General features: G+C 45.4%; 3 protein-coding genes across 7 annotated transcripts in view; 2 read left to right on the top strand and 1 right to left on the bottom strand.

Moving 5' to 3' along the window:
- The first annotated feature begins 1,463 nt into the window (after nt 1-1,463).
- On the top strand, nt 1,464-5,231 carry LOC121697675 (bcl-2-like protein 13). 2 transcript variants are annotated; one of them, XM_042079318.1, is made up of 2 exons: nt 1,464-1,635; nt 4,046-5,231. In XM_042079318.1, the coding sequence occupies exon 2, from the start codon at nt 4,088-4,090 to the stop codon at nt 5,033-5,035; it is 948 nt and encodes a 315-aa protein (XP_041935252.1). In that variant the 5' UTR covers nt 1,464-1,635; nt 4,046-4,087; the 3' UTR covers nt 5,036-5,231. The 2 variants fall into 2 exon arrangements, with proteins under 2 accessions (XP_041935252.1, XP_041935253.1); XM_042079319.1 differs by lacking the exon at nt 1,464-1,635 and adding an exon at nt 3,561-3,753.
- A 95-nt stretch (nt 5,232-5,326) lies between these two features.
- LOC121697660 (DENN domain-containing protein 11-like) lies at nt 5,327-12,452 on the top strand. 4 transcript variants are annotated; one of them, XM_042079288.1, is made up of 10 exons: nt 5,327-6,048; nt 7,217-7,316; nt 7,413-7,571; nt 8,448-8,589; nt 8,725-8,863; nt 9,562-9,693; nt 9,949-10,099; nt 10,273-10,323; nt 10,707-10,903; nt 12,325-12,452. In XM_042079288.1, the coding sequence occupies exons 1-9, from the start codon at nt 5,679-5,681 to the stop codon at nt 10,900-10,902; spliced, it is 1,440 nt and encodes a 479-aa protein (XP_041935222.1). In that variant the 5' UTR covers nt 5,327-5,678; the 3' UTR covers nt 10,903; nt 12,325-12,452. The 4 variants fall into 4 exon arrangements, with proteins under 4 accessions (XP_041935222.1, XP_041935224.1, XP_041935221.1 ...); XM_042079290.1 differs by lacking the exon at nt 12,325-12,452 and having other exon boundaries at nt 5,327-5,789; nt 10,707-11,298; XM_042079287.1 differs by lacking the exon at nt 12,325-12,452 and having other exon boundaries at nt 10,707-11,298.
- The window catches only part of cog5 (component of oligomeric golgi complex 5), an 89,447-nt gene continuing 80,274 nt past the window's right edge, over nt 11,767-20,939 (bottom strand). Inside the window, exons 18-22 of the mRNA XM_042079251.1 lie at nt 18,894-19,131; nt 17,175-17,251; nt 14,180-14,306; nt 13,063-13,142; nt 11,767-12,493 (exon numbers count right to left, since the gene is read on the bottom strand). Of these exons, the coding sequence (XP_041935185.1) occupies nt 12,373-12,493; nt 13,063-13,142; nt 14,180-14,306; nt 17,175-17,251; nt 18,894-19,131 (643 nt within the window). The 3' untranslated portion in view covers nt 11,767-12,372. The remainder of the gene's footprint in view (nt 12,494-13,062; nt 13,143-14,179; nt 14,307-17,174; nt 17,252-18,893; nt 19,132-20,939) is intronic.

Genomic DNA, 20,939 nt, shown 5'->3' with positions numbered 1-20,939 from the left:
CATCATACAGGAAACCACATCAAACAAATTAAACATTTTCTGGGGGAGGACCCCCCCCCGACATATACGACAATTAGTGGGGGGCCCTTAATACATCTGGGCCCAGGGGCCCGAAAGTTCATAATCCACCCATGAGTTGGGCCATTACGTTATTTGTGGCCTGACCCTTAATCTCTTAGATTGGGTCTGGTCCTCCAGGCTACAAGCCACACCGGCTTGGTATACAAGCCACCAAGGCAGCAGCCAATCAAATGCAAGCCACCGAGGCACTGGCTAATGACACACAAGTCACTAAGGTACCACCCAATCAGGCTACAAGCAATTCAACACAGGCCATTAGTTCACCACCACCCTATTAGACACAAGTAACTAAAGCCAAATCCAGTCCCTTACATGCTAGTAGTATAACACTGAATCAAATACAAACCAACAATTTAACACCACAACTGGGCCACAACTCCATCATTCACCAGCCAATCAGACACAAGCCACTTGCACTACCAGCAGTTCATTTTTGTCCTCTCTAGAGGACCTTTCTGAACTGGAATATCTCCAAAGCCATACATACTACTGAGCTAATTCCTTTATGTTATGTAAAGAGGACATTTAGGACTTTTAAATGGTATCAAATTTATGGGGGTGGGGTTTTGGGAACTTCCTCTTTTTCTTCCTGGAAAATGGCATCCTTCTCCATAGATATTAGAAAGCTAGATACCACATTGTCCGTCAAGTTCTATTAGGTGGCATCGTAAACGCGGCCACCATATTGCTGGGGGCAACACCTTAACTGTCTATATGCAACACTTGCCGGCAATCAGAGACACCTGTCTGATTTTCAGAGTCACATGCTCCTCCATTGACCTCCAGGGATTGTTGCCCCCACTAAGATGGCGTCGCTATTTACGTACGTTCTGGAGCTCAATGGGTATCCTCACCTACCGCAGAGTATGTTAAAGAGAGATTATGGTGACTGGCTATAATGCAGACCTTTTTTGCCATCAATAAAAATGTTTTTGTTTATTTTTTTAAAATACAATAAATAAATACTTAAAAAATGTCATACATTTTCTAACTCAAGTCAATATAATTTAATTAGTCTCACAAAGACCACAATGATGTATGATCAATAATAGACTTCCATTTGTTTTAAATTTAAGAATACATTTTTGCATATTAAACAGCATACATTATTCTTTTTTAATAAAAAAAAAACAGTCCATCAGTCCTATTTACAGTTAGTGCCCACCCGAGTATTGCCACTAGATGGCACTGAGTGAGGTTGTCATTTTGTTTTTTATGGGCATATTACAACCCGTTTTTAGACTTAGACACACAACTGAATATGTAATAACGTGCCAATATTCTGAGTGCAACATGAGTTTGTTTCATAGAAGGTTTTGAGCAGTGGGACATGTCCTACGTGTGAAACAGGGAGGAGGAGTGACAGCAGTTAAGCATTCCAGTGCAGCCTGTTGAAACTCTCAACCCCCTCCCTCACTCTTTCTCTCTCTCTCTCTTTCTCTCTCTCTCACCTCCCTCACTTCCTCTCCCCTCTGCCTAGCAGTGTGTCTGTTCCTTCTGCAACATACTCCTGTGCTGCATTACACTCTCTACACCCTTCAGGCAGTAAAACAGGTAGGATTGTTTTAATGATTTCACTGAGCTTGTTGAAACAGAACTATTGCACAGAAAATGCTACCAGGCTGTACTCTCCACATCTGTCTTAAGAAAGCTCAGGGACTGAACAGACTGCCTGTGTGTGTGTTTGTGTGTATGTGACTGTGTGGGTGTATGTGTGTTTATGGACATAAGCTCTAGTTATGCTGTCCTAGAAACTAAGATTAAGTGTTCCTCTGAAGGAAGTCTGTCTGAAGGAAGAATGATAGGCCCTCTCTTGTGTCTTTGTCCTCTGTCAGTGGGGAAGCTGTAAATAAGTATTGACAAAATATGGAGTAATATAATGTAACAAAACATGTAAAATCCTACTTGTGCTTCAATAGCAAACATCCAGCCACTGCCTTGTTTTCTGTTTTTGATGGTACAGTTAATGCCGTTAATCAATGAAAGGATTAGGGCCTAGATTACAAAGTAGGGTTAATTTGGCAGCATTGCCTGAAGACCTGTGCCATAAGCCGGTCTGCCAGTCCGGAGCACTCGGCGTGTTGACTCAGAGGCCGTAAAACTCTCCCATTACTCAGTCTCTCCAGTTTAACATTCAGACTGACCTCTAGCTGCCGTCAGTCTGAGCATGGCAATGAAAACCATGCATGACTCTGCCAAAATACGTAGGCCCTTGCTGACCAGCCTCGTTTACTTTGGTCAGATTAATGACATGACGTGGTAATTGTCAATCCTGTTACTCAGAGAAACAGACTGTTGAGTGTGTAGATAATTAGATTAGATTTAAGGGTCTGATTGAGAACAGGTAACAGTCTGGATCAGGATAATTTGTATTTAATACATAACCGTTTGTGTAATTCCACTCCCACTTTCTGCAGAAGTATGGACCCTTTCAGGAGAGTTCCATTATCAGCATCATAGTTGGCCCCACAAGACTTCCGTTTTAACATTCCATATGTTATCTTAATGCAGATGAAGTAGATTGGGGCCCAAATAGAACGTTCAAGCATTGTTTTTGTTTTTATTGTTGAAAGGGTCTATATGAGAGCCTATTCATTGCGTTTGTGCAGAATGAGAACTCGTCTGGATACCACTCAACTCAACAAGGCACATGTTTTTGTAGTGACCCAACCAACTCCTCATTCACAAAGCATTGGTCATGTGCCAGTTTGGCCCACTCCCCTAGCCGTGTGATTGTGACAGCAGAATAGGACAGTGACTGTGCTGTCCTGTGAACTGCTTCCATGTTTTTTCCCCAGCTGAAATCAAAGCTCCAACAAAGCCTTATGATCCTAACATGGTGCTCCAAAAAAAAGCCCCTACGATCCTACTGTAACAGTGTGCTCAGAATCACACTTAACACTTGTAACTTTCACAGATTTTCTGCAGAGTAACAGGATACCTTTTTGGATCTGACCTACTATTACTCAATGCAGGCGAGATGCACCCCTCAAACTTAACCTTTGATTGTTTACCATCTAAAATTAGATTATGTGGCTTAACAGAATCGGCAGATACCTCCTCCCTGTGCCATTAGCATGAGTGGAACTGTGCTATAAAGCGACAGAGGAGCGACCAAACTGAGGTGCTCAGTGAGTCTACAGGTATATATTTCACAGCCACATGTACAGTAGTAGTAGCATTGTAAGCACTGCTACTACAACAAGCAACTGTGAAATATATAGATTCATGGCACTACCGAAGCAGAGGAAGTGCTAATGAAATGCATGGTGGTGGTGGTGGTGGTGGTGGGGGGGCAGAGCCTAATATTCCACTTACAGCTGTGTAACCTCTGATCTACAAGTGTCATCTTACGTGCTTGTTAGAAAGTTCTTATCTTTCACTTTTACTTGGTTTCACTGTAACCGTCACAGGAGAGAGAGAGAGAGAAAGAAAGAGAGAGAGAGAGAAAGAAAGAGAGAGAGAGAGAGAGAGAGAGAGAGAGAGACATAAAGCTGAGATGTCTTCTCTCTGCCTTCCTTAGTGTGTATGTGGAACATGCTATTTTAAATTCACGTGGAGTGTCGATGACAAGAGGAAAGATTTTAGTGCCTCACTGTTAAGTGTTTTCGGCCCTATGGCGGCTATAAGGGAGAGACGCCGGCCACGCTAATCTGTCCAGACCACGTCAAGGTGCGCCATGTCGTGAAATTTCCAAAATAGCTTCCACTGCAGGGGGACAGATGGATATGTATATATAGCACTTGTGCATGACCAGCTATGTGGACACATGCCTATAGATAGAAGTGAATGTTTAAACTGGATAACAGTGAAGATGTTGACTGAGGTGACATTCAAGAATATTGTTTAAATGACTATCGCAAGCTAATGGGAAAGGACAATGCATGCTAATACCAAAGCTTGAAGGTAGACCAGTCAAATAGACTTGTTGAAGTCTATGTTTTGTTCTGCTGTGTGTCTACAGGGCTTTTTGCTGAGTTTGGAAGGAGAGGCCCAAGGGGCATCAATGGAGGGTCCAAGCGCTGCCACCCCGTCTGGGGAGGGTCAGCAGGAGCAGCTCATCAAGCCCACAGTCGCCCAGAGCCTTGAAGAGGCCAGCGGCCCCAGCTCCTGGCAAACAGACAGCCTGGCTTCGTCATGGGCCACGGTGGGCACGCTGGATCCGGATGAGGCCAAAAGCCTTGAGGCCAGCGAGTCTCTGCTTCTGTCTGAGGAGCGCAGCGAGAACCACTCCTCCATCTCGGACATTGTCCACCTGGAGCGGGAGGAGGCAGAGCTCCTGGAGGAGGCCGAGCGGCAGGAGGAGGCCCGCTCTTTGAGGGACGTGGAGGAGGAGGAGGAGGTGGCGGCCGAGGGGGTGGAGGAGCTCCAGAGTAGCATGATGAGCGTGCTGGGCACCGAGAAGGAGCTGGCTGAGCTGAGGGTGGAACAGGAGGTCCAGGCGCTGCGTGGGGATGCCCCCGAGCTGAAGGCACCAAAGACTATGGAGCTGCTCATGTCCGTGGAGGAGCCTGAGCTCCAGGAGGAGCCGGAGGAAGTCGTCTGGCCTCTTCTCTGTACGACGCCCCCACCCGCGATCCCAAAACCACCAACGTCCGTTCCTTTCCCTGTCCCCACCGTGTCACCACCGGTCCTTGTAGATCCAGAATTCCAACCACTCAAAGAGGTACCTCCATTACAGCCTAGGCTAGAGCAACAGCCACCAAGAAAAGCACACAAGGTGCCCCTGGTGGAGACACAGAAAGAGCCCCTGGCAAAGCCTGCTGCCGCTCCTCTGGCTGTGGAGGAGTCCTTTGACATCGCGACCAAGGAGGTTCCTGTGACACAAGAACCTGAGCCAGCTGTACCTCCCTCTTCTACCTTTGAGCTCTCCTCACTCCTCTACGGCAGCGCCGCCCTGGTGGCTGTAATGGGAATGGTGGCTTATGGTGCCCTAGCACTCAGTCGGAAGTAGTCGATATTTCCCCACCCCACACTCCTTCAACTTAAAAATGGACATCAATAGTTTTTTTTGTGAGACTGTAGATTTTCAACAAGATATGTGAAATGGTATTACACTTAAAAGTAAAACAAAAAATGATCTGTGTGTTTAATTTTTCATCTGAATTTCAATGAAATGTGGTGAAAAAAGATAAACAGTTATAAATTCATTTTCAAATGTATCAAATGTGTCCTTACTGCAGACAGTAGCCATCCACAGATTATTCAAAAAGAAAACAAAAACAATAGGCCCATGATGATGTAGGCAGAATTCTATTTTGCCGAGCAGAGATGACATTTCCTTTTGTTGTGTAGGCTAGTTAGAAAAAAAACTAGACCTCATTTTTGGACAAACTCAAAATGTGTTAACTTTTTGGATTTTTCCCCTCGCGTTTTACCGGGCTTTGGAATAATGAGCCTCTACAGAGCGGAAGTAATACTCAGCTGACCTGATGTCAACATGCCATTTCGAATTAGCGCACTTTCCCTAGTGAAATATGGGAGCAGCGGTGACTGGCAAACTGTTGAAATAGGCTTAGCTTAGCAAATTCAAGGTTTTGGTTGCGTTATGCACATTAGTCGAACTCGGTATCGATTCGTAATTAAACACAATAATAATGGGAGAGCAGTCTGATCGATCAGCACTTCTCGACTGGGAGGAGGTTGCAGATGTGGAGGAGCCCTCCTTGACAACCGAAGTTAACGAAAATTCCCCCCGAGCAACCACAGTAAGTAGCAGAGCTCTTGGTAGCACGGTGCCCGGTACAGGATGGAGCTCAAGTCCTAAAGAGGCTGTGTCCAGCGAACTGACCAGCTTATACGCAGGTGTCCTAACGGAAAAGGCTGTAAGTTCGTGGGTCTGGCAAAATGAATGTGATCAACAAAAAGGAAGGCAGTATGTGACAAAACGAAACCGAGACGTAGAATGGAGGAGGCAGCAGGACCAAGTTCTTGCCGTATTTGTGGTGACATTTGATACAAGATCGGGTGAGTCACCTTTTTGCGCACGAAATAAACAGAAAATGTCAGGTAATTTTTAAATAATATTTTGTGTCTAAAGCCACAATTCTCGAGTGAACACAGACTCGCTTGTAATTAAACAAACATACTGTATCTGCTGGTCTAAACAATCCTTGAAACATAATCGATATGGAACAAGGAAAAGGTTGGGGTTAGGCATCACGAGAGTGAATGCGCCTGGTAGATAAGTGGACATTTCCCGAGGGGAACTGTGTTGGAATCTGTTGGACTATTCCTCACGGTCTATTCTGTGATATGTCTAACTTGAGCCATGATTTTTGGTGTACGTGGGAATTATTAGGTAGCCTATACTTGAGAAAAGACGCATGTGTGCATCTGAGAGTCTGGGCATTCCAAAAACACCGGGATTGTTTTTTCCCCCTGCAAAGTTTGGCGCTCCCTATTGCGTTTCCATTGCAAGAAGTTTTGCCTCCCCATGCAAAACTATTTGAGAACTCCAAAATAAAAATACGAGGGAATAAAAACGATTCCGGATGCAAGTATCAGAATAATAACCTTCTGCTGTCGGAATCTAAATATGGAGCAATAGCCTAAGAGATGTGGGAGAGATCTCGAGATTTGCTTCCAGGGACCCTAGTGACGATCACGAGTTGCAGTCTGCACTACAGGCCATCAAACACGTCATGCATTATTAATATGATGAGGGTAGCCTACGCTCATCACTCAACACTTTTAATTAAATTAAATTATTGGAAAATACGGCTGACTGATCTAAAGGACGCTAACTCTGTCTCAGCAGTTCAGTAAAGTTATTTTGTGGCTCAGAATTGGATTATATTATCTGAAGTTCTTTCCTTGTTAAACACGGATGGAACAGTAACTCCATGCGACTGTTGAGATGTTTGCTCAGCTGAGCATGTTGGAGGAGTTGCTTTTTTTGTTTATCTTTAATGCTATTCCAAATTAGCCTACCAGTTTGTTCAAGATGAGGGGAAAACAGGTTGTGAGCAAACACGAGTAAGAACAACCTCCCTATATTGTTTACCCTTTGACAGGATAACTCCTCTTTATCTGAACAGGTGTACCCATCTAGATTGACTTCCAGTTCTAGTTTAATCCTTTGAAAAGTAACACACTTAATATCACACTGACCTCTTTTGCAATTTTACTGTAGGTAATATGTTGGAATGGTGCCTCCCACAAGATTTGAACCTTGATGGAGTTGAGTTCAAGTCCATGGCAAGTGGTTCCCACAGGATTGCCAATGACTTTGTGTGAGTTATAAAAGGCTTGTTTTACAACTCACATCTATAACATGGTCCTCAACTGTGAGCACATTGTTGTTTTTTTCCTTTTCTTGTTCTCATCAGATATTTCCGGAAGGACTCTTACTTTGGCCTGGCATGTTTTGCCAATTTGCCTGTGGAGAGTGAACTGGAGAGGGGGGTGCGGATGAAGTCTGTGGGCATCCTGTCTCCCTCCTACACCACACTCTACCACCACATGGCATTCTTGGAGAACCAGGTCAGGTGAGAAGGCTCTCTGTTGACTTTTATTGAACTTTATCTCAACTCAACTTTTGACCCACTCACATTTTATGTTTCACATACCACTGATACACTAATCTTTATTCAAGATGTCCCCCCTATTTGTGCCCAACACTTGTGGGCGTCAGGATCTTGCTGTAGCTCAGATGCATAGGGTACTTTCAATTTACAATGCCAAAGATTTCGGTGTCCTCAGAGCATGGATCTGCATGAGCAATGTAAACAACAGCTCCTATACCTCAGTTCTTTTGTGGAAATGGGACATGAAGTATTGATTTAGTCTTGAAGGAGGCGTTGCTAAATAAGACTACGGTATTCATTCACATTACTAGTAGTTATTTTGGATATGTATACTGTAAATGTGTCAGCTAATTGTCAAAGTTTTTAATTTAGTAAATGAAGAAGTAAATGGCCTCTCTTGCAGAGCTGGGGCCTGTTTGTTTTTTCCCCCACATCTCACGTGGTCCAGCCTCCGTCACCATGGCTTTGTTTACTGTTTTCAGAGGAGATATGCTGTGCTGAGTGACTCGTGTTTGTCCTTGGCCACAGCGAGGTCACTGTCACAAGAGCCCATTACTGTCATTCCCCAGTGCCTGTAGTCCCAGGCTTATGTGTGCTTCGATCTTTTGCGCAAAGTTCAACCTCTCAAGGCAAACCCATACAAATTCATTCAAGGAAATGCTTTTAGCATGTGATTGACAAATTGCTCAGATTACAGTAATTCCAGATTAGTTTCATGGGTGGTTAGCCAGAATGGAGGATTTACTTGCCCCTTTTTGCATATTCTGGATGCTGTATTGTTTAACAACTGGGATTTGTTTGTGGGACGTCTGTAAATTATTGGCTTTGTGGTTACAGGGACCAGTTGAGGTGTCCTGGCCAGTACTCTGCTTTGGAGTCTTTCTTTGACCAGAAGAAGGGTTTGCTTCCTGCCAGAACAGCAAGGAACAATGTGGCTGCCCTGTCAACTCCCAAACACTTCATGACCCCTGAAATGAAGGTAGCAATCTGAGGTAGCTCTGTGGGATACTTGCAGATGTACAATGGCTCACAACATAGAGATATCTTGATCAAGTATTCATCAAAAGGTGTATGATTGATTGATTGATGGATGGATGAATGAATGTCTTTGAAGGTCACTCACCCGGATGGATGCATGTCTCAGTTCGTGCAGTTCTTTGGAGAGCAGATCATGGTACTGTGGAAGTTTTCTCTGCTGAGGAGACGCATATTGATCTTCTCCCCACCTCCTGTAGGAGAAGTGTGCTACAGAGGTGAGCAGATACAGCTAGCATTGCGCATAGCCGCACTGTTATCACCACAGTTATTATTGTGTGTTGCATGTTCCAAATGTTAAGTACTTTGAGCTGCATTTTGTGTATGAAAGGTGCAATACAAATAAAGCTTATTATTATTATTATTATTATTATTATTATTAAGTCTATATAATAATAGTAATAATACTAATAATAATAGTTGTTGAGGATGTTGCAAAAGCTCCTTAACATTATGGACAACACCTCACATCCACTGAACGAACTACTGGTCAGACAACAGAGTGTTTTCAGCTGGAGGTTGCTCCAACTTCGCTGTAACAAGGACCGTTATAGAAAATCATTCCTGCCCACTGCCATAACTATTTACAACTCCCCTTTGTGCCGTGAGAGAAAAATCTTATGCTGAGAGACAATGCCGTTTACAACCTCTTTAACAGAGACTATATCCAATTGTATTTATTTATTTATTTTATTTTTTCCACTTGTATGTTTGTATATATGTGATATATGTTTATATTATTAATTGCCGCTGTAACATCATAATTTCCCTTTGGGGATGAATAAAGTACTCTATCTATCTATCTATCTATCTATCTATCTATCTATCTATATCACACTGTAACAGGTATGATTCCAAAGACGAATGAAATGAAATATAATATATTCTCTTAGGATCTTCTTTGTTTTCCCTGTAGTCTACAGTTGCTGTGCCTTAGCCAATGTGCCTTTACCTGGTGTCAGCAGAAGACTGCCTCCGTTTTGCCCTTTCTTTTATGTGAATGTGAATGATATACACACCCTGGAGACAGAGCTGTCATATGTGGCTTGTAAGCTAGTTTGTTCATTTATTCAACCTTTATTTCATTCTTGGAAAATCATTGAGATTAGCTTTCATTTTCAATGATGCCAAGATTACAATCCCCACCCCAAAATAGCACACAACAGTTGTAGTATTACATGCTAAATAAATCAAAGTTTAAACCAAAGAGTTCATTTGTATCTTATGCAGGCTGGAAATATCTGAAATTTCTTGAAAAAAATCTACTAATGTATATGCTAATTGAGCTGATGTTGGTGCCAAGGTACAACGGAGAGGATTTTTGAGGAGAAGAAGCACCTCTTTGATATCTACGTGGACAATCAGAATGTGCAGACACATAGGGAGAGCTTGCAACCACTGCTTCGGATCACTAGCTCTGACCGAGAGAAGTACAAGAAACTCCAGGAGAAGAGGTAGGATGCCTTGCAGCAGTAGTTTTTGCTCATCCAAAATCACAGTAGACAGACACCTTTTCGCCATAGAAACACCTAACAGCATGCGCAGTAGACATTTTGGTTATTTGCCTGTTGTTAACATTGTCACGTTTACTGCTGTGTTGTGAGTGATTATTGATCATGTGTTGCAGAAAGAGGCTGGTGAGGCACTCCAGCTACACTGAAGAGGAGCTCTTTACTTTGTAAGTACGATAGATAGATAGGTATCAAACAAAACAATTTACTGATCATTCTAAACGGTGTTTGGTGTTTTGTCGACGCTGTAAGTCCCCAACGTCATCTTCTAGGCAGCGCTGCATGGAAGGCACTAAGGTTAGGCTAGGGTTATGGTTAGGTGCTTTGAAGTCGACAATGGCAGCGCTGCCTTGAAGTCGACGTTGGGGGCTTAAAACACCATTGAGCATTCTAAACCGGCTTCCAGAATTATTTATAGTTTGTACTCAGTTTCCACACTTGAGACTGGTCAGTAGTCTTTTGAGAATGTAGACAAGTGATTGTGTTGTTTGATGTTTGTTTGTTTTAAAAAAAAAAAACATATTTTTACCTTTCTTGATTTATCATACAGGTTTTTCTCTGAGCTGAACACTAAGATTTTCCAGACACTTCTGGAGGTGGCGTCCAGTGTGGATCGTGCCCTGACCAAGGAGCACGTGCGGAGGATGGGCCTGGACCCCCAGGCTGACCACAAGTTCCTAGTGTACATACTGGAGACATACGGCATCGATGTCATGCTCATGATTGACACCTCCTGTTGCTTCTGAAGTAATGGCACATAGACAGCCAGAAAGAACCCATTTTTGAGGTCCTCCTCTCACAACCTGTTAAGGCCTGTACACTGTTGTAAAGTTGGCAAATAAGCCCAGGACTGCACTGTTTATGAAGACAATTCAATGGCAGTAAATATAGTTGCCACTACGTGCCTATCTGTAACCCTTAACAAGGTTAAGCACCAGCATGGGTAAGGTCTCCCTGCACAGATTGAGATTTATTGACCAATCAGGAGACTTCTGATTCTACTGTACACAGATCCACTCTGATAGTAGATTTTTAAACCTTTTCAAGTATCACACTGTAACTTCTTTACTTGTTGCTTTACAATACAGTCAAATGTATTATTACACTGTGTCAGATCAATAAATCTGGTGTTAGTATTTCTACATGGGCAGTGGTGCTACCTTGAGTTGTAGACGGGAAGTGGTGTTGATTTGGGAAAAAGACCTGTTCCCCCCACATCCCTCAGTGCTCAGCCTCTCACCCACGCCACGGCAGGATATGGCACCGCCTCTTCTTTAAGGGATGTGGTCCAGGCGTGAATCTTTGACTTGTCATTGTTTCGGTAGTAGGGTTGGGTATAGGCACGACATCCGATACCCCATGCGATTTGATTACAACAATTCACAACAAGCGAATCATTTGATTCTGCTTCAATATTGATTTGATAGGAATGAGATATGAAGTATGATGCAGCAGCTTTTTATATCTAGAGAGATGTTTTTAAAAAAAAAAACTCTAAAAGGGACAGTGTCACTGGAAGCAACTTCGGAAAATTGCCATCTTGTAGAAATTGCTACAGTTCATGTTAGAGTGAGACTTGTGTTTAAACATTGCAGAAACAAGCATAGAAATCCATGAAAAAAATTATATTAGCCTAAATGATTGATCCATTTTACAGATCCAAAATTGAATCGGACAAACAAAAAAACAAAAATTAATTGATTAAACAATATGATATGATATATCATGCATTGACAGTCCAAAGCTGCTTTAGCTTTACACAAAGTAATACAGCAGTTGGTCAAATGAGAGTTTTTCATAGTTTAATATATTACAGTGCCCTCCCCTCCCAGATAATGAATTAAAGAAGTACAAGGAAATGAAAATAAATAAAAAAAACCTGATCTTAAACCTGACCTTTCATAATTTTCTCTATATAACTACAGAAGAAAGAACGAGAAGCTATATACCAAGAGACAATAATTTTACCGTGAAGAGATGGAACGCCACATACCTACACAGTTCTTTGAGTCGATAGTTGAAATCATATTAGTACACTGATTCAGAGACAACAAAAAATTCCCAAATGCGGCCTGTAAACTGTGCTCTAATTACAGATTCACAGAAGCAATATGATTTAGACTGATTACAAAAGAAATGTTTAGCAGTGTTTTTGCGTTGATTTGTAGGTATCATGAAACGCCTTGATGTTAATATGGATGAGCTCCATTGGCTGGTCAGGTCTCCTTCACGCCACTGGTGGCTCTCTGGAGCAGCTGAAGCATGATGGGATACACGGGTGCAAACTCCTTCCCCTGCCTCGCCTTCACCGACTGGACATAGGCCTCCAGAGCCCCCCTGCCAGACACAAAAGAGGTGGGGTGGTCAAATGAGATGAGGACACACAACCACAGATGAGGACACACAACTACAAATATGAATGCAGGAAACTATTTATAAAGACACTGTTCCTATGTTCACATTTTTACCAGGTCATTGCCATGTTGCTATGGCATGCTATCCATTATAAATCAGAATCCAATTTGCATGAACTTAAAGTACCACTAGAGGTCACTATTACTCTAAATAAAGCTGCTCTGCTTTCTCCAGGTGTAATTGCTTCTTTCTGACACAGGGAGGAGCCAAATTTCCTAATTTCTCAGTTTGCTTTCCTACCCCCTAAAGCCACCAATTGTGTGGATGAGTTTGAACTCATTGAGTAGAGGTTAATTCATTTTTTAAGAGAAAATAATTACCGTGGCAACAGCCCATTTATTACTGACAGAAATAAAGGTGAACAAGCCCTACAATTCAGAACAGCTAATTTTTTTTAACAAATGACATGCGTACATGGGCCCATTTTTTCCAATCATTTTTTTTTTTTTTAAATAGCAGGAAATTCGGAACCCAGAATGGGTTGACCTTACCTGATGAGGGTGAGGCGGTCCTTCTCGGAGGGGTGGTCGTCCAGCCACTGGGAGTAGCGGGCGATGGACCACTCGGCTCTCTGTTGAAACGGCACAGCGTGAGTGTGACAGGGACCTCTGTTAACCTCACACACCCTAGAGGCTCTTGGGTAATAATTATCTGGAGGCCACTGACGGTGGCCATATTTAGCACTCTCAGACATGCCCGTGCACCTGCACTAATCCCCACCTGGCCGACGCAACTCGACAGGCCATTTTTATATTTGACACTAAATGCATTTATGTTGTTAAATATGCTACAAAGACAAAAAACAAGTAGTCTATTTGCATGGGTCAAGCATGGGTCATGTGTGAGTGGCTGTTGAGTGAGTGGATGTATGTGTATACACATGGGTATCCATGTGTATTGCTGCATTTATGTAGCATATGGTACACATCTGAGGTGGTGTATTGATGTATGTGTCTGAAGCGGTGTGCTGATGTGGTTTTGTGTGTGTATGCATGTGTGCATGTCTCTGTGTGTGTGAGTATGTGTGTGTGTGAGTGTGTGTGTGTGTATGTGTGTGTGTGTGTGTGTGAGTGTATGTGTGTGTGTGTGTGTGTATGTGTGTGTGTGTGTGTGTGTGTGTGTGTGTGTGTGTGAGTGTATGTGTGTGTGTGTGTGTGAGTGTGTGTGTGTGTATGTGTGAGTGTGTGTGAGTGTGTGTGTGTGTGTGTGTGTGAGTGTATGTGTGTGTGTGTGTGTGTGTGTGTGTGTGTGTGTGTGTGTGAGTGTGTGTGAGTATGTGTGTGAGTGTATGTGTGTGTGTGTGTGTGTGTGTGTGTGAGTGTGTGTATGTGTGAGTGTGTGTGAGTGTGTGTGTGTGTGTGAGAGTGTGTGTGTGAGTGTGTGTGTGTGAGTGAGAGTGTGTGTGTGAGTGTGTGAGTGTATGTGTGTGTGTGTGAGTGTATGTGTGTGTGTGTGTGTGTGTGTGTGTGTGTGTATGTGTGTGTGTGTGTATGTGTGTGTGTGTATGTGTGAGTGTGTGTGAGTGTATGTGTGTGTGTGTGTGTGTGTGTGTGTGTGAGAGTGTGTGTGTGAGTGTGTGTGTGTGTGTGTGTGTGTGTGTGTACACACCTGATGTGGTGACTTGAGCTCAGGGGGCGCGCGCGTGAACAGGAAGTGCAGGATGCAGCTGTAGGGGATGACATCGCCCAGAGCCTGACTGCTGGCGATCAGCTCGTTGGTCTGGAAGAGCAGTGGCCTGCAGCACACAGACACAACAACACAGCTCTTAACATGGCACAGCATGGCTCACACACAACTACACTAGTCAATTGGTCTTTGGTTTTTAACTGTAATTAACACTAATGAAAGGAATTTCTCGACAAAATAAATGACAAATTGTAATTTCATAATTTAACAAAATCTAATTCTGACCTACATTAGTTCAGCAACTTCAAAACAGTCGGGAGCTGAACACAACAGCAAGCCTTGTGATATTTAATTTACACCAGCGATCACACATGCCTTCACATTGTAACATTCCATATGGTTGCATTGGACTGGGTTTGGTGTGCTAGTTTATACACTGTGCTAATCTGTGTATGTGCACAATACTGAGCACCGCGATGCTGCTGATGTTGTGGTGGGGACTCGGGTGATGTGTGCTGCGTTAGCATGAGGCTGCTGGGCTCTCCTCTGGCGTGAACTCCTCATGCTCCTCCTCAGGCCTGGGGCTCAATGTGCTCTGGCACATCATTAGCCCAAAGGCAGAGGGATAGGGTCATCATTAACATGCACACACATGCATGCACGCACACACACACACACGCACGCACGCACGCACGCACGCACGCACGCACGCACGCACGCACGCACGCACACGCACACGCACACGCACACACACACACACACATGCGCACACACACACACACACACGCACGCGCACACGCACACGCACACACACACGCACTTACACACACTTACACACACACACAGAAAATACTGTCATATGGCTGGGTAGATACAGTCCCCATGAATCATAATTCCTCCGCGTCCACCAACGGCCGCCTGAACAAAAGGTTAATGGAAGCCCCCTTATGGCATCAAAGATGAGCCGTGACCCTGAGAAGCCACTTGCTGCCTTTACAGTCAGGACTCATGCTGTTGCATCAACTCCGGCATGCTGTCAAGGGCTGCATGGCTCTCTTACACACACTTTTGTGCATGCATACTCATGCACGCTCGCACACACACAGACGCACGCACGCACGCCCTTCGTGCATGACTTAAGGGAAGCAAAGCCCAATACTGTTGACTGCTGAAGCCATGGGCAACATCTCAGAGGCAGAGAGAGAGAGAGAGAGAGAGAGAGAGAGAGAGAGAGAGGGGAGAAGGATCTGCAGGATCTGACCCTTGCTGACCCACATCTGCATTGGGTCAGCAAGGGTCAGCTGAGATCACAAGGGGCTGGGAGTGTGTGTGTGTGTGTGCATATATTAAATGACTGTGTTTGCTATATGTGTGCATGTTTGTGTGAATGTACTTATGTCTGTTTATATGGTAGTGTATTTATTTGTGTCACTGTATATATAGGTTGGTGTTGTTGGGGTTGGCTGAGGACTCCAGCTGTGGCTTCTACACCGGAGGGCCATAATATGTGTGTGTGTGTGTGTGTGTGTGTGTGTGGTAATAGAGAGTGCACATGCTCTTGCTTTCTGCCTACCACAGCCGACCACAGTGGGGGGGCACAGGGACAGATAAAGCCTATCTAGCCTCAACCATAAAAGCCCTCTCCTCTCCTCTCCTCTCCTCTCCTGAGCGGTAATGGGCCAGATAGAATTTCTGTGGGAAATGGCAGAGAGTGGATGGGAGGAGAGGGCGGGGAGAGGTGGTGGTGGTGGTGGGATGGGGGGGTTGGTGAGATAAAAAGCTCAGGTGCCCGCTTGCCGAGCTGCACCACCAGGCTTGCCTGCAGCCATGCTCGCTCATCAAACACCTGGTCGGAGTAGAGCCAACCACCACCCCCCTACCTTCACCCCCTGGAGAGGCATCGTCATCTGCATTGGCCCCCATAAGCCACCTCCGGTTGGCAGGGGTGGAAGGGGGGGTGGTTGGATGGATGGGGGGGGGGGTGAGGACTGACACAATGGCAGCCTGATTCCATTAACTGTCCTGGAGGAGCAGCTAGAAAAGGGATGATGGGATGGAGAGCAAACAGGCCACCTGACAGCACACCTGACAGCACACCTGACAGCACAAATGCCTGGAAAAAGAGCTCAGCTTACGCCCACAGGAGCCAGTCCCGAGAGAGAGAGAGAGAGAGAGAGAGAGAGAGAGAGAGAGAGAGAGAGAGAGACAGTGCGAGTGCAGCGACCATGCCAATTACAGCTTTTAATTAGGAGCCTGACCCGAACTAAGGGAGTTCATTAGAACACGGCGGTCGGCCAGGTAGGACAGCTGTTTTTGGGTGAGCACACGGGGAAGGAAGGAACGCGAGCCGAGCGACCTGGCGGGCAGAACCCCCCCCCCCCCAAAAAAAAAAAAACTCCAACACGGTGGTTGGCAATTAAGCTCGCTAAAACAAAGCCATTATGGCTGGCAAATTAGCGATGGAAATGAGCAATGAGGGAGCAGAAGGTGCCCAGTCTGAGGATCAGGCCTCTGACTGCTTTTGGGCTAATCAAACTGGCATCTCGGGTTCGCTCGCCGGCTAACAGCTAATTAGCGGCAATATTCAGCAAGAGAAAAGACCTCGGCTAGTAGCCTCTGCTATGATATCTCAGTGTGGAGGTAGAAAGGTGAAGAGTGGCAGTGACAGAGAGAGAGAGAGAGAGAGAGAGAGAAAGAGAGTGAAAGGAGAGAACGAGAGTCAGAGCAGGCAAGAGAGAAAGAGAGAGAGGTGAGAAGAGAGTAAAAAAGCAGGTGAGACTAAGTGCACAAGCCAGAAATACAGAGAAAGAGAGAGAGAGAGAGGGAGAGACAGAGGGAGAGAGGGTGAGAGAGAGAGAGAGAGAGAGAGAGAGAGAGAGAGAGAGAGGTGAGTGACAAAAGAGAGAGATGTGTAAAGACTCTCCACTGCAAGGTGTCCATTCCAGCAGAGGGGCAAATGGAGCATGACGGGACTCACCTGAAGGAGCGCAGCAGACGATACGGCTTCCCCAGGTCTGACACGCGCCTGCACATGGGGGCCACGGCCAACTCCATCTGTGAGAGGCACACACACACACACACACACGAAGGGCCGTACACACGGGAAAGCAGACACAGATACGGGAGGAAGTCCATACACACAGCAAGCGCGCGCACGCACACACACGCACACACACGCACACACACACACACACACAGTTAATTGCCTCAGCGTGACTCAGGACCAGCAGTGGGGCTGTTGCTGTGCTGTGCTGCGCTGGCAGGGTCTGAGGAGGAGAACAGGTCAGTGCAGTGGGCCCTGACATTTAAACAGAGCCGACGGATAATTGCGCTGAAAGCAAGAAGAGGATGGTCACCCTCACTCTTACCCTCACTCAGACGGATATGCAGACCAGGGGAATAATAACAAGCAGGGGATAAAGAAAGGCAGGGAGAGAGAGAAAGAGAGAGATGGAGAGAGAGAGGGAGAGAGAGAGGGAGAGAGAGAAAAGTAGGAGCAGGTTCTAAGGGAGTGGCCACTATGCTCTCAATCAGACTGACTGAGCATCTTTTTTTGTACCGTCTTACTTCATCTAACCACCTGGCTTCATTTCTCTTATTTACGGACTGAGAATGCGCTTTTGGCTGACTATCTAAATCAAACTCTACATTTACAAGATTCATAAAACTGCTATGGCTGATGTACAACCCATAGATACAGACTAACTCAAATATGGTGTAGATTATTATATATATATAGCAATATGTGGTTCAGGTGAGCAATAAAAAGTTACATTTTTTTACACTTTAATATTGTTGCACTTATATGCCTTTAATCTGATAGGGCAGTGAAGAGAGCAACAGGAAGTGAGGGAGACAGGAAGGGATCAGAGAATGACCCGGGTCGGACTCAAACCCGGGTCCCTGTTGGCACATGGACCCAAATGTGATATGGGTCTGGACCATGTGGTATGGGCGCTGTAGCCAGTTGCACCACAGTACCCCCACCCCCCTTTTACACTTTAAACTACGGAAGGTGAGGTGCTAAGAAAAGAGCTACAAATCGGTATAAATAAAGTATAACAGAGATCACAGTCTCATCTAGCACTCTCCTCACTGCCAACCCAATCCTCTTATATCTGATATCACATTGGCAAGCAGGCTGCCTGCAAGGCATCTGTTGCAGGGTTGTTTTAAACAAACAGTGCTGTATAGAAATCCCATATCAGTAATCAATCAGTTTGATGAATCACAAGATATTCCATAATTCTATCAATGCTACCATCTTCATGGTCACAATCAATCAAACACAGCCTCCATTTTCACTGCCCATAGGACTGCTTCTTGACTTTACAGGCAATTTGCAATAAATACACTTGAAGAGCAAAGTGCAATGAATGATTGAAAAGGCCTTTATGCGTGTAGCCTGGAGAAGGCTCTCAGTCTCAAAGGCATTCTGCTCTAGCTGTCCTTCAATAAATCCTGTAGCAGGTGATGTGATCTCTTCACCAAAATGCCAATAGCCGCGAGACTTAAAGACTTAGAAAACTCATGGAAGATACATAGATGGACACATCTGAACTTTTGTCTTTGTCACTGTTGTCGCCATCATCACCTTCATCACCATCATCATCATCACCACCATCATCATCACTACCTCTGTCCTAACCCTCATGACCTCTTTCCTCATGACCTTCCTCCCACTCATCTTCCTCACCTGGGCAAAGTCCGCGGCCAACCTCATCTTGCCACCCTCTCCGAGTGGCCGCAGCAGGCTGGCGTTGCGGATGAAGAGGTGGATGGCGCGGCGGGCGATGGCCTCCGTGTTGTCGTAGATGAAGTCTAGACACTGGAAGTGGCGCAGGTAGTCGCTCATGCAGCGCGCCACAAAGCCCTGCAGTTCCCTCATGTAGAGAGAGCAAGGCACGTCTGGACGTCCTGGCGCAGACAGGGGCCTGCATCCAGACACACACACGCACACGCGCACGCGCACGCGCACACGCACACGCACACGCACACGCACACGCACACACACACACAAATACATAATGCATAAATGTTAATATAAATCTGCCCATAGCTACGCTCAACATAGATGAGTACATGCTCTTTCAAACCCAAACAAACCCACAGACAGATATGACCATACAAGGACACAAAAACAAACACAATGGCGCATTAAAACAAACATTAAAACATATTCAAGATATTCAAGAACACACACACAAAATATACACATACAGACAGACAAAACACAAATATACACATGAATGCAAAGAGCAATATTAGCATGAGAAGCCTTGGATATGAGGGCACTTAACCTTCAACATGAGAGCCAGGATAAGCTCTGCCATAACAAGGCATACAGACATCCGCTCAAACAGTGCACGCTCACTCTTTCTGCAACTCTGAAATGCTCACACGCACACACACGCACGCACACACACGCACAGCTGAAAGGCCCGCGTGATGCCAGTCTCTCCTCTTCACACTCACAATTGTATCCATCCACCACTCCCTCTATCTCTCTCTCTCCTTCCTCTCCCTCCTCACTCTCTCTCTCTCTCGCGCTGTGTTGTCCGTCCCAGGCTGGGCAGCTTCATGTAAAGCACATATAACAACAGGGGATAAATGAGCTCCCTTGGGCCTCTGCTTAGAGGGATCAGTAGCTGAGTCCCAGAGTGTTAAAGGCAAGGAAGTCCGATTAGACACCGGTAGACACCAGTCAGTCTCCATCACCATTCCTCTCTCTCTTTCTCTTTATTCTGTCACTCTTTCTTTATCTCTCTCTCTCTCTCTCTCTCTCTCTCTGTTACAAAGACAGAAATGCCAGGGGTTCCAAACAGACGTTGCCCCTCAATGTGTGCCTTCCGCTGCCCCAATGCCCATCTCACTCACACACCCCCCCCCACCCCACCCCTCGAGATACCCAGGCCACCTCAGGGACAGAGGCGGACAAAAGAGTCGGGGAGTCACTAGCCGAAGCGCGACGACCGCTAAATGTTATCTTCCTCCGGCACATTCATTCATCTCTTCAGTCCTCATGCAGAGGGAAAGGGAGAGAGAGAGAGAGAAAGCAAAAGAAAGAGAGAGAAAGAGAGAGAGATACAAAAAGTGAAGGGGGAAGGCTCTGTCTGAGTGAATAGGGGTTGTCTAAGGGAGGGGAACACGGTTAACACAAAAGGGAGAATGGAGTCCACAAGTATCCACACGTTACACACATCCCCATACACAAATACACACACACACACACACTTACCCAAATTAATGTACACATATGGTCATGTTCAAACTGGCGCACACCCACAGACGCGTATACACACAGAGTCACTCACACAGACACACAGAGATGCACACACACAGCACACAGGCACAAACTCAACCAGACATGCACAAATGCCCAGATGCATACACACACACACGCACGACCCCTCTGTGTCCCTCCTAATGAGCCCTTCACAGACTCAAGAGCAGAGGACACACACACACACACACACGCACACACACGCACGCACGCACACGCATGCACGCACGCACGCACGCACACACGAGCGCGTACACACACACACACACACACACACACACACACACACGTGCACACGCACTCACACGGACACGGACACACACACACACTCACACACTCAAAACACACGTCTGTAGAACAGCCTCCAGCCTCTCCTGAGCACTCATGAGGTTGCCATGGCGCAGCAATAAGGTTAATGATGTTAACTAGGACAGTCATTAATTAGGCATTCATAGCATG

Source organism: Alosa sapidissima, chromosome 22 (assembly GCF_018492685.1).
Source record: "Alosa sapidissima isolate fAloSap1 chromosome 22, fAloSap1.pri, whole genome shotgun sequence".
NCBI classification, from domain to species: Eukaryota; Metazoa; Chordata; class Actinopteri; order Clupeiformes; family Clupeidae; genus Alosa; species Alosa sapidissima.
This window is presented reverse-complemented; position numbering and strand designations above follow the sequence as displayed.